The following is a 14369-nucleotide window of genomic DNA, read 5'->3' as shown; positions in this document are numbered from 1 at the left end:
GGTGCTGCTACTGCTGCTTGTTTTGGTGCTGGTGCTGGTGCTGGTGCTGGTGCAGGACAACACGAAGGGGCTACCTCTTGTAGACGATGTTGTGGTTTTCTCTGTGAGAAGTGTAAGAAGCATTATGAAGATTCTATCATGCATCTACAAAAATTGAGTGAAACTGTCAATGAATTAAAAACAAGAGGGGTGTGAAGGGCATTGTATCAAAGAATGTGCGGCATGAATGTACTCCAAAGGCTAAGCGGAGAAAAGAATCATTTGCCAAGGCAATGCAAAATTTGAAGAGGAAGATGTTTGGAGAAATTCCAAGGGCCGTAATGGAGGAAGAGGTGATGGAGTATAAAAAGTTGAATATTTATAGGCGTCCCTCTATAGCTGAAAAAGAAGCAGTAATTAAGGTGATCGGTGCAAAGAATATTCAAATGGAATACGGCATGCATGTTTTTACCGGTCAAGTTTTTAGGAACATGACAAGCCTAACAGTTTGGTGGGAAGACTGGGTAATCCTACTTTTTATATTATTAACTATTTCTTATGTCTTTTCAGTGACTACTCTTCCTAACTATTTAATATTATTTTTTATTTCAGTATATTGATGAAATCCTTAACCTCTTGCGTCAGAGTCATTGGAAATACCCGGACTACTATGATCCCAGAGATAGAATCCTGAATCTCAACTTCTGTATCAACTTCCTACATAGATATAATCAAATGAGCGATGAGGCAACAATGTCAGGTGGTAAAAGCATGAGTCAGTTACTAGATGACTTTATATGGGATGATGATATGATTGACTATGTCAGGGGTATTAGGCCAACTCCTGGAGGCATGGATTGGATTGATGCAAAAAGGATTTTGACAGTCATGAACATTTTGGGTAACCATTTCGTGACTGTCGAGATTCTCTTGCACGAGGAATTGATCAATGTTTATGACTGCAACCTGGTGGTTACGGAACATGACAAGTTTTTCACACTCATACAACCTGTCTTCGAGTTCCTGCCTAAATTGCTGAAATAGAGTGGAATAATGAATCATTTGCCAGAGAAGTTGCTCACTCAACCATGGGAATTTAACGGTCGAATAGAACCTATGGTACAAAATGCAAGTGGATTGGGGTGCGAGTCATATTCCATTGAATTCATTGAGCACTTGATTAGTCGGACACAATTGCATCCACCTAGTTCACTGTTATGTGACAATCTAATTGAACGGATGCAATATATTTGGAGTAATGAGATAATATCTCAGTGCTTAAAGCCTTGACATTATGCTTGTAATTAAAGACAATGTTTAATTTATCAAATATGTTATTTTATTTTATCTTAAAGACAATGTAAATAAAGACAATTGTTTATTTTATCAATTTGTCTATCACAACATTTGGCATATGTCGCTACAGATGATTCGCCTATAGCAACATTTGAGTCAGATGTTTCTACAGTTGATGCGTATATCGCAACATTCGTCCGTCACAACATGTGACATATGTTTCTACAGAAGAATCAGTTGTAGAAATATTTGAGTCATATGTTGGTATAGGTGATTATATGTAGAAATATTTGAGTCATATGTTGGTATAGGTGATTATATGTAGCAACATTTGAGTCATATGTTCGTATATGTGATTATATGTAGCAACATTTGAGTCAAATGTTGCTACAGATAATTTTATGTAGCAACATTTGAATCATATGTTGCTACAGCTGATTATATGTAGCAATATTTGAGTCATATGTTTCTATTGATGATTATATGTAGCAACATTTATTGCATATGTTGCTACAGATGATTATATGTAGCAACATGTGAGTCATATGTTTCTACAGATGATTATATGTAGCAACATTTGAGTCAGATGTTTCTACAGCTGATGCGTATATCGCAACATTCATCCGTCACAATTTTTGGTATATGTCGCTAAAGATGATTCGCCTATAGCAACATTTGAGTCAGATGTTGCTACAGATGATTATATGTAGCAACATTTGAGTCATATGTTGCTATAGATGATTATATGTAGCAACATTTGAGTCACATGTTGCTACAGAGCGTATATCGCGACATTCGTCCATCACGACATGTGGCATATGTTGCTATAGATGATTCGCCTGTAGCAACATTTGTTGCATATGTTGCCACTGATGATCATATGTAGCAACATGTGAATCATATGTTGCTACGAATGATTAAATGTATCAACATTTGAGTTATATGTTGCTACAGCTGAAGCGTATATCGCAACATTCGTTCGTCACAACTACATAATAATTTGTTGTTTGATCAAGAGTGCAAAACTACGTCTATTTAATTCCACAACTATGATAATTGTATTGGTTGTACACAACTACATAATAATTTTGTATCCTCTACAAAATTCTTCTTGGTAATGATTAAAAATACAAGAAAAAAACAAAGAACACCAACATTAGCTTCCATATGCTACAACATTTGGTCTTTTTCTTCTCCTTCATCCCCCATTTAATACTTCTTTTAATATGACTTTCATCAACGGTGTCCAACTCCTTAATTTTGTTCGCGAATCGGAGAATAACGAACTTGGATCGTATATCAACATCTTCACGATCCCTCCATCTAAAGAAGTTGCATGAATTCTCCTAAAATACCACAAAGAAATAAAATTTAATTAAAAAAAATAAAGAGATCTGAAATCTCCAAAATATTTTTAGAAATAAACATACATGCACGATATCGTGGACAAGACCAAAATCTGCGACCTGGATTGTCTTTTGACCATGAAGTTTGCATTGAAAGTAGATCTTTATGTTTGCAATACATTTTAACATTCAACATAGTATCATTTTCATCATCACAAATTCGACTTAGTATAGCATTTGACATCATACCATTGGAGTATCGAAATTTAGTTTAACCAAAGGCAAATCAAATATAGAACAGTGTGACTGACAGAAAATCAAATTAGATTTGAAAAAAGGCACCAAAACTGAAGCGGCAAAGATGAAAAATTTGAAAAACCCTATTCTTGAAATGAAAATGAAAACGTATTTTAGAATGGGTTGGGCCAATTTTACTTTTGTTATACAGAATGGGCTTTGCCTATCATTGGGCCACTTTTAAAAAAGAGTCATTTTTTATAATTATATGTTGCAACAGTTTCGTTATATGTTGCGAATTTAACAACAGAAACTGCATATGTTGCTGCAGATGAAAAATCAAGGAGACACTAATAGACGATTCGATTGATTTAGGAAAGGAAAAATGAAAATTTAAACCAAATTTTTGTGATTTAGAACATAAATAATGAATAATAATAAGGTATAACAATGAAGAGTGTTGTGTACGACCATAATTTGTTATATCATAATTCGAAAATAAGTACGAAACAAGTGAAGGCAACATTTTCACCATATGTAATATAATATGTTGCAACATATATAATTTCTAAATAAATACGATAAACAATAAAATTAACTTCGTCTTCAACACAGATTAAATTAAATTATTTCCACATAGTAGTATGCGGAAGAAATTTAACTAGATAATATAGTTCTAAATCACAAATACACAATTCCCAACGAATATCGTCTTCATCGTCACTTTCCTGGGCCAACCAATCCTGCGGGCTTTTTGTTACACCCAAAATATTAGGTTCTTGCACCCACATTCGATTTAAAATGCGCACAAATGGTGTTGACATCTTCTCACTATTACTGGCATGTTTTTTTTCATGTTGACAATGTACATCAATCCTTTTCTCATGGAAATACCGCCTTCAAATATTGAAATTACGACAAGCACATACTCTGCACCACGGTGACCACCTTCTGCTGCTTTTTTAACCATTCTCAATGTAGTTGGATCATTACGATTGAAAAAATTAAACTATAAAAGAAACAACACATTAAGATTACAAAATAAATTGATGCAAGGTGAAAAAGAACTAAAACAGTAAAATTACCACGCCTTTCTGTATAAGGCTTCTAAGTTCTCCGATGCTATGCAAATATTCATGAAAGACACAGCATGTTGATTCCATGTAGGTTCAGTGGGAAAGCTGGCCAATGTAACCTTCTGATGTACAGAACATTCATTACCAACTTCATTGAGGAACCTAGAACATAAATTAGCACTAACTAAATCATCTAGAGAGTAGGAAGCAACGCTTTCCACGATAAGAATTACTAGTTCAGTCGGGAGAGATTCGAAGAGGTTTAAACTAGTTGAAGCCATTTTTGAGACTGAAGAAGAAGAGAAGAAGAAAAGACAACTTTTGACTTATCTCTCCCTTCTTGTGTTCTTATAAAGGCCAACAATTTTGAAATGTTGCAAGACATGACGTTTCAACAGAGTGAACTGAAGAGTCGTAATTATTAAACAAATGGTATTATCTAATAACATTTGTTGCATATGTTGTCACATCTAATATATCTAAAATCACTCTCCCACGTAATCATTATTTAAAAGTATATGTTGCTACAGATGATTATATGTAGCAACATTTGAGTCAAATATTTCTACAGATGATTATATGTAGCAACATTCGTCCGTCACAACATGTGGCATATGTTGCTTCAGCTGATTCGTCTGTAGCAACATTTATTGCATATGTTGCAACATCTAATATATCTAAAAGCACAGTCCCACGTAATCTTTATTTGAAAGTATATGTTGCTACAGATGATTATATGTAGCAACATTTGAGTCATATGTTGCTACAGATGATTATATGTAGCAACATTCATCCGTCACAACATGTGGCATATGTTGCTATAACTTATTCGTCTGTAGCAACATTTATTGCATATGTTGCCACATCTAATATATCTAAAAGCACAGTCCCACGTAATCATTATTTAAAAGTATATGTTGCTACAGATGATTATATGTAGCAACATTCGTCCGTCACAACATGTGACATATGTTGATACAGCTGATTTGTCTGTAGCAACATTTATTGCATATGTTGCCACATCTAATATATCTAAAAGCACAGTCCCACGGAATCATTATTTAAAAGTATATGTTGCTACAGATGATTATATGTAGCAACATTCGTCCGTCACAACATGTGACATATGTTGATACAGCTGATTTGTCTGTAGCAACATTTATTGCATATGTTGCCACATCTAATATATCTAAAAGCACAGTCCCACGGAATCATTATTTAAAAGTATATGTTGCTACAGATGATTATATGTAGCAACATTCGTCCGTCACAACATGTGACATATGTTGATACAGCTGATTTGTCTGTAGCAACATTTATTGCATATGTTGCCACATCTAATATATCTAAAAGCACAGTCCCACGGAATCATTATTTAAAAGTATATGTTGCTACAGATGATTATATGTAGCAACATTCGTCCGTCACAACATGTGACATATGTTGATACAGCTGATTTGTCTGTAGCAACATTTATTGCATATGTTGCCACATCTAATATATCTAAAAGCACAGTCCCACGGAATCATTATTTAAAAGTATATGTTGCTACAGATGATTATATGTAGCAACATTCGTCCGTCACAACATGTGACATATGTTGATACAGCTGATTTGTCTGTAGCAACATTTATTGCATATGTTGCCACATCTAATATATCTAAAAGCACAGTCCCACGGAATCATTATTTAAAAGTATATGTTGCTACAGATGATTATATGTAGCAACATTCGTCCGTCACAACATGTGACATATGTTGATACAGCTGATTTGTCTGTAGCAACATTTATTGCATATGTTGCCACATCTAATATATCTAAAAGCACAGTCCCACGGAATCATTATTTAAAAGTATATGTTGCTACAGATGATTATATGTAGCAACATTCGTCCGTCACAACATGTGACATATGTTGATACAGCTGATTTGTCTGTAGCAACATTTATTGCATATGTTGCCACATCTAATATATCTAAAAGCACAGTCCCACGGAATCATTATTTAAAAGTATATGTTGCTACAGATGATTATATGTAGCAACATTCGTCCGTCACAACATGTGACATATGTTGATACAGCTGATTTGTCTGTAGCAACATTTATTGCATATGTTGCCACATCTAATATATCTAAAAGCACAGTCCCACGGAATCATTATTTAAAAGTATATGTTGCTACAGATGATTATATGTAGCAACATTCGTCCGTCACAACATGTGACATATGTTGATACAGCTGATTTGTCTGTAGCAACATTTATTGCATATGTTGCCACATCTAATATATCTAAAAGCACAGTCCCACGGAATCATTATTTAAAAGTATATGTTGCTACAGATGATTATATGTAGCAACATTCGTCCGTCACAACATGTGACATATGTTGATACAGCTGATTTGTCTGTAGCAACATTTATTGCATATGTTGCCACATCTAATATATCTAAAAGCACAGTCCCACGGAATCATTATTTAAAAGTATATGTTGCTACAGATGATTATATGTAGCAACATTCGTCCGTCACAACATGTGACATATGTTGATACAGCTGATTTGTCTGTAGCAACATTTATTGCATATGTTGCCACATCTAATATATCTAAAAGCACAGTCCCACGGAATCATTATTTAAAAGTATATGTTGCTACAGATGATTATATGTAGCAACATTCGTCCGTCACAACATGTGACATATGTTGATACAGCTGATTTGTCTGTAGCAACATTTATTGCATATGTTGCCACATCTAATATATCTAAAAGCACAGTCCCACGTAATCATTATTTAAAAGTATATGTTGCTACAGATGATTATATGTAGCAACATTGGAGTCAAATGTTGCTACAGCTGATGCGTATATCGCAACATTCTTCCGTCACAACATTTGAGTCATATGTTGCTACAGATGATTATATGTAGCAACATTCGTCCGTCACAACATGTGACATATGTTGATACAGCTGATTTGTCTGTAGCAACATTTATTGCATATGTTGCCACATCTAATATATCTAAAAGCACAGTCCCACGTAATTATTATTTAAAAGTATATGACTATATGTAGCAACATTTGAGTCAAATGTTGCTACAGCTGATGCGTAAATTGCAATATTCATCCGTCACAATATTTGAGTCATATGTTGCTACAGATGATTATATGTAGCAACATTTGTGCGTCACAACATGTGGCATATGTTGGTACAGCTGATTCGTCTGTACCAACATTTATTGCATATGTTGCCACATCTAATATATCTAAAAGCACAGTCCAACGTAATCAAATGTTGCTACAGCTGATGCATATATCGCAATATTTGTCCGTCACAACATTTGAGTCATATGTTGCTACAGATGATCATATGTAGCAACATTTGAGTCATATTTTGCTATATATAATCATCTATGGCAACATATACTATTAAATAATGATTACGTTGGAGTGTGATTTTAGATATATTATATGTGGCAACATATGCAACAAATGTTGCTACAGGAGAATCACAACATGTGGCATATGTTGCTACAGATAATGCGCCTGTAGCAACATTTGTTGCATATGTTGCCACATCTAGTATATCCTGTAGCAACATTTGACATGTGTTTACACAGAAACAAAGAAGAGCAACAAATCACGCATTGGGGTATTTCTAAATAAGATTATATGCTAGAGATCATCCTCAAATAAGAAAGAACATTCATTAAAATTCAACAACACAATGCTTAACACTTCTTATGAGGCATTTCGATTTGGGCATGTAGTTTTCTTGTGGCCAAAGTCCCTACATACTCAATACTTATTTTTTCTTGTTGGAAATGATTCACCAACTCCATGCCATCTCTTATATGTCCTTCTTCCGAGTTTTCTTGGATCAACATATGGAGGAGGTATTTCTCTCTGTATGATATCCAAAGGGACAACCCAAGAATCTTCAGTTTGCACCGGGTGAATTTCCTGACAATATGCCATTATGTATTTTTCCACTGAATAATATGGAGAGCAGTACAAGAAAATCTGATTTCCAAAATTACCACCATGTTGGGATCGAATCGCTGCCATGGCATGTGGACAAGGTATTTTGTCCAAATCAAAAATTCTACAAGTACAAGTTCTTCCTTGTAGATTCACAGTAGCAACATCTCCATGACCAGTGACACTGAACTTGTAGTTAGCGATTTGATGGGCCAACAACTTGTTGCCCGCGTTGACATACTCTGATATGTCTTTTTCAATTGAAGTAACAAATCTATTTGCGGAGTGCACTAGTTCCATACGCCTCAGGTGAAATAACAATGCAAATCTCCTGTTTATTTCATCAAATATAGCGACTATGGGAAATTCTCTTTCAACATCAAACATAGTTTTCACCGATTCCGCGATGTTTGATGTCATAATTTTATATCTACACAACAACAGATAAAAATCAAACAAAACACATAAAGTAAAAATAAACTCAATTGAGATGGTACCTATTTCCCGGGCAAAATGCCCTACTCCATGTGTGAAATTCAATAAGTTCAAGAGCTTCAGTGGCCTTTGATACCAAATCTCTTATTTGATTGAAATGGTCATTGAACTCACATATATCGTCTCCTCTGCTGCTTTATAAAAATGGGACACTACCTTTGAATTTTGAAATTTATTTCGAAAATTTTCCCCAAGGTGTCTCATGCAACAACCATAATGAGATGCAGGGTAGATTCTCGAAACCATCTTTCGAATACTTGGATGCCTATCAGAGATAATGCACAGCTCATCAGTATCATCTACAAAGCTTCTCATATTTTGAAAAAAATATTCATATGAGACATCACATTCCTTGTCCACGACACAGAAAGTCACTGGAACTATATGATTCTCGGCATTTTGTGCCACCGCCGATAGCAGAACTCCTCCATACTTGCTCCTTAGAAATGCACCATCAACGACTATTACTTTTCTCATTTCTTGAAAACCAATTATCCAAGCAGCATATGATACAAAGAAGTACTGGAACCTCCCATTTTCATCGAGCGACAATGTCGTCTTGCTTCCTGGATTCGCAACTTCAAGCATATACCGGTACGCATTAAGCACTGCATTCTCGTGCTGATGTGTTCCCTAACATTAGACTTAGCATGCTCCATGCCCTTATAAATCTTTCAATAGATTACCTTACAACCCAATTCTGTGCGGAGTTGATTTGACATGTCTCTTGTGTATGGGTCTTTACCATTGGGAAACCTATTTTCAAAGTACTTACCTATGACTTTTGCCGTGGCGTGGGGATTATGGCTTGTAAGATGCTCTGAACCACACGTATGGTACTTTTCATAGATTTTAATGGCAAACCTGTCACTACTTGTAAATTTCACAGCCCTTAGAAACCAATTGCAATCTGGATATGAACATTTAAAGGAAAACACGTTACGAGAATTGATCACCTTTTTCAGTCTAAAATCTTTTTTCAAGCAAGCAATTTTCAAAGAAGTTGTCAGTTCTTGCTTGTTCTTGAATGTCATTCCCTTATAAGATCATGTTTCATCATCTCTAACATTATTCACACGTGAAGTTTGAGAAGAACATGGATTGTTGCTGCCAACTATAGGTGTGGGAGGAAACTTGCTCTCAAGGTCCGACCCTTCAGCTTGAGCTTTACCTTCACCTTCACCTTCACCTATTCCAATTTCATCATCAGCATTATTCATGTCCGTAGGATGAAATTCATCATTAAACATATCTTGTTGGCCTTGGTCTACATTATGATCCTCCTCGATAGGAGTTTCTTCCACGTAGACTCTTAATATTGGTGGTTTCTCTGTTCCTCCCAAATAAACACTCAAACTAGATTGATCAGTTATTCTAAAAGGTAAAACCTTCTCATTATGAACAAAATGGGGAATGTAACTCATGAAAAGATCTTGCGGTTTACAATTGTATCCAGACTTTTACACAACTAAATTAAAGAGCTCATCATACAAAATATTTCTTTCGACATACATCCCTACTGAACCGGCTCCTCGTTTTTTACTATCCTCCCAACACCATATGAATCGATTTTTATTCTCGACCCATTCACCACGACAATCAGTCCCTACAAATAATGACATTGTACCTGAAGAAAATAATTAAAAAAATAATTACTAATTATGAAGAATAAGCATATGTAGCAACATATGACTATTCTGTGGCGATATTTGAGTCATATGTTGCTATATATGACTGTTCTGTTGTGAAAAATTAATCACATGTTGCTACATTTTTTAGTTATATCATATGTAGTAACATATGACTATTCTGTTGCGAGATGTAAGTCATATGTTGCTACATATGACTGTTCTGTTGTGAAAAATAAATCAACATGTTTATACATTTTTTAGTTATATCATATGTAGCAACATATGACTATTCTGTTCCGAGAGGTAAGTCATATGTTGCTACATATGACTGTTCTGTTGTGAAAAATAAATCACATGTTACTACATTTTTTAGTTATATCATATGTAGCAACATATGACTATTCTGTTGCGAGATGTAAGTCATATGTTGCTACATATGACTGTTCTGTTGTGAAAAATAAATCACATGTTACTACATTTTTTAGTTATATCATATGTAGCTACATATGACTATACTGTTGCGAGATGTAAGTCATATGTTGCTACATATGACTGTTCTGTTGTGAAAAATAAATCACATGTTACTACATTTTTTAGTTATATCATATGTAGCTACATATGACTATACTGTTGCGAGATGTAAGTCATATGTTGCTACATATGACTGTTCTGTTGTGAAAAATAAATCACATGTTACTACATTTTTTAGTTATATCATATGTAGCTACATATGACTATACTGTTGCGAGATGTAAGTCATATGTTGCTACATATGACTGTTCTGTTGTGAAAAATAAATCACATGTTACTACATTTTTTAGTTATATCATATGTAGCTACATATGACTATACTGTTGCGAGATGTAAGTCATATGTTGCTACATATGACTGTTCTGTTGTGAAAAATAAATCACATGTTACTACATTTTTTAGTTATATCATATGTAGCTACATATGACTATACTGTTGCGAGATGTAAGTCATATGTTGCTACATATGACTGTTCTGTTGTGAAAAATAAATCACATGTTACTACATTTTTTAGTTATATCATATGTAGCTACATATGACTATACTGTTGCGAGATGTAAGTCATATGTTGCTACATATGACTGTTCTGTTGTGAAAAATAAATCACATGTTACTACATTTTTTAGTTATATCATATGTAGCTACATATGACTATACTGTTGCGAGATGTAAGTCATATGTTGCTACATATGACTGTTCTGTTGTGAAAAATAAATCACATGTTACTACATTTTTTAGTTATATCATATGTAGCTACATATGACTATACTGTTGCGAGATGTAAGTCATATGTTGCTACATATGACTGTTCTGTTGTGAAAAATAAATCACATGTTACTACATTTTTTAGTTATATCATATGTAGCTACATATGACTATACTGTTGCGAGATGTAAGTCATATGTTGCTACATATGACTGTTCTGTTGTGAAAAATAAATCACATGTTACTACATTTTTTAGTTATATCATATGTAGCTACATATGACTATACTGTTGCGAGATGTAAGTCATATGTTGCTACATATGACTGTTCTGTTGTGAAAAATAAATCACATGTTACTACATTTTTTAGTTATATCATATGTAGCTACATATGACTATACTGTTGCGAGATGTAAGTCATATGTTGCTACATATGACTGTTCTGTTGTGAAAAATAAATCACATGTTACTACATTTTTTAGTTATATCATATGTAGCTACATATGACTATACTGTTGCGAGATGTAAGTCATATGTTGCTACATATGACTGTTCTGTTGTGAAAAATAAATCACATGTTACTACATTTTTTAGTTATATCATATGTAGCTACATATGACTATACTGTTGCGAGATGTAAGTCATATGTTGCTACATATGACTGTTCTGTTGTGAAAAATAAATCACATGTTACTACATTTTTTAGTTATATCATATGTAGCTACATATGACTATACTGTTGCGAGATGTAAGTCATATGTTGCTACATATGACTGTTCTGTTGTGAAAAATAAATCACATGTTACTACATTTTTTAGTTATATCATATGTAGCTACATATGACTATACTGTTGCGAGATGTAAGTCATATGTTGCTACATATGACTGTTCTGTTGTGAAAAATAAATCACATGTTACTACATTTTTTAGTTATATCATATGTAGCTACATATGACTATACTGTTGCGAGATGTAAGTCATATGTTGCTACATATGACTGTTCTGTTGTGAAAAATAAATCACATGTTACTACATTTTTTAGTTATATCATATGTAGCAACATATGACTATTCTGTTGCGAGATGTAAGTCATATGTTGCTACATATGACTGTTATGTTGTGAAAAATAAATCACATGTTGCTACATATTTTAGTTATATCATATGTAGCAACATATGACTATTTTGTTGCGAGATGTAAGTCATATGTTACTACATATGAATGTTCTGTTGTGAAAAATAAATCAACATGTTGATATATTTTTTAGTTATATCATATGTAGCAACATATGACTATTCTATTGCGAGATTAAGTCATATGTTGCTACATCTGATTGTTCTGTTGTGAAAATAAATCACATGTTGCTACATATGACTATTCTGTTGCGAGATGTAAGTCATATGTTGCTACATATGACTGTTTTGTTGTGAAAATAAATCACATGTTGCTACATATGACTATAATATGTTATAATAGTCAACTGTTGCAACATATATACCAATATGTTGGAAACGCGAATGCAAATTATTGAAAAAAATGCAGGTACCTAGATCAGATGATATTGAATTGATTTTAAATAACTATTAATTGTACTTACCAGAAACAATGGTGTATAACGCTTATGCAGTAATTCCAATTGAACAAAACGAAATTTGGTCCACCAGTTACAGATTAGGTAAAAAACTGATTCAAGAAGAAGAAAGCACAAGCACTACCAGCGAAGATCCGCAATGTACGAAAATAAGAAGACAAAGAAAAGGAAGATGAAGAGAGCAAGAAGAAAGGAAAGAAAGCAAGCAAAGATAAGAGCAGAAGAAGAGGAGGAGGAAGAATACGACGGCTGGAGGCGGGGGAAAAAGCTTTTATTTCCTCTTTTGGCTCGATATTTTTCCACAAAAATTGATTAAATTAGGTTAGGTATAGTCAATTTACCATTTTACCCCTCATTTAATTCCCACCTAAAATTGGTTAAATTAGGTATTGTGAAATTACCCTTTTACCCTTCATTTAATTCAGTGGACCAAACTGTCAATTTATAAACTTGAGGGCAACTCCACAATCTTTAATCATTAATCACATAATTGTCACCTACACTCAATACTTAAAACTTATGGCACCACCCATTTATTTTGAAACCTTAATGTCACATTTTTTTTAAAAATCCCAAGAAAGTTCTCCTCACTTTTAGCTGACTCCTCAGTTTGAACTGGCTTTTATGTCACAAAGATTGAAGGCAGTTTGTTGATAAGATGTTAGATTGGGACGGAAGCTTAAGTCTTTTTATTAAGACTTAAACAATTTTCTTCACTTAAAATGTAATTCTTAGATATGAAGTTAAATCGAAAGAACTTCTGAACAAAGTAGATGAAATAATTTTTTGATAAAAGGACTGCTACAAACTTTTTAAAATTTCCCCATGATTTTTGATAAAAGGCGATGCTTAGCTTATATATAATATTTTTTCGAATTCTACTTTGACTTTCCATTTTGTGTATTGATAATTAATTTTTTTTTTATAATAGCACTGCTGGTGTTTTTTTTTCAATTTTTTTTTTTTGGTTTCTCTTATTTATATTTTATCATTTTCTTTTATGAATTTACACTTAGGAACTTATTAGTATTTTATGTGGTTTAAACATTTGAATAAATTTACGGAGAAACAATCAACTTGCAAATTATTTTTTTTATAGTTTTTTAACTTAATTTTTTCTGTTTTACAAGTTATTATTACTGTTGTTTTCTTTAGAAACTGTTACTACTATAGTATATATAATATGTCAAAGAGTTAGGGAATGCATCATAATCCTTTTGGTATTTATCATATTCATTTCTTAAGATTGTCTCCACTAAATATTTTAAATGTTTTATAACCAAGAAAGAAAAATGAGACGGTGATGATATTAAGCTGTCGATTTCTTATCTTGAAGGAGTAATCTATTATTTATGTGTTCTAATGCAAGCTTTATTATATATATATATATTAACTTGAAATAACATTAGCAAATATATATTACTTGTCGGTTTGTCATGTGATTCTATAGGTATTATACAATTATTCTATACATGAATATATATATATATATATATATATATATATATA

General features: G+C 33.2%; 1 protein-coding gene across 1 annotated transcript; it reads right to left on the bottom strand.

The window, feature by feature from the left end:
- Window positions 1-7725: 7725 nt before the first annotated feature.
- On the bottom strand, window positions 7726-8991 carry LOC107030070. The gene is made up of 3 exons (XM_015231474.1): window positions 8560-8991; window positions 8406-8470; window positions 7726-8338 (listed from the first exon to the last, which is right to left on the bottom strand). The coding sequence occupies exons 1-3, from the start codon at window positions 8989-8991 to the stop codon at window positions 7726-7728; spliced, it is 1110 nt and encodes a 369-aa protein (XP_015086960.1).
- Window positions 8992-14369: the final 5378 nt, after the last annotated feature.

This window comes from Solanum pennellii, chromosome 9 (genome assembly GCF_001406875.1).
Source record: "Solanum pennellii chromosome 9, SPENNV200".
Classification (NCBI taxonomy): Eukaryota; Viridiplantae; Streptophyta; class Magnoliopsida; order Solanales; family Solanaceae; genus Solanum; species Solanum pennellii.
This window is presented reverse-complemented; position numbering and strand designations above follow the sequence as displayed.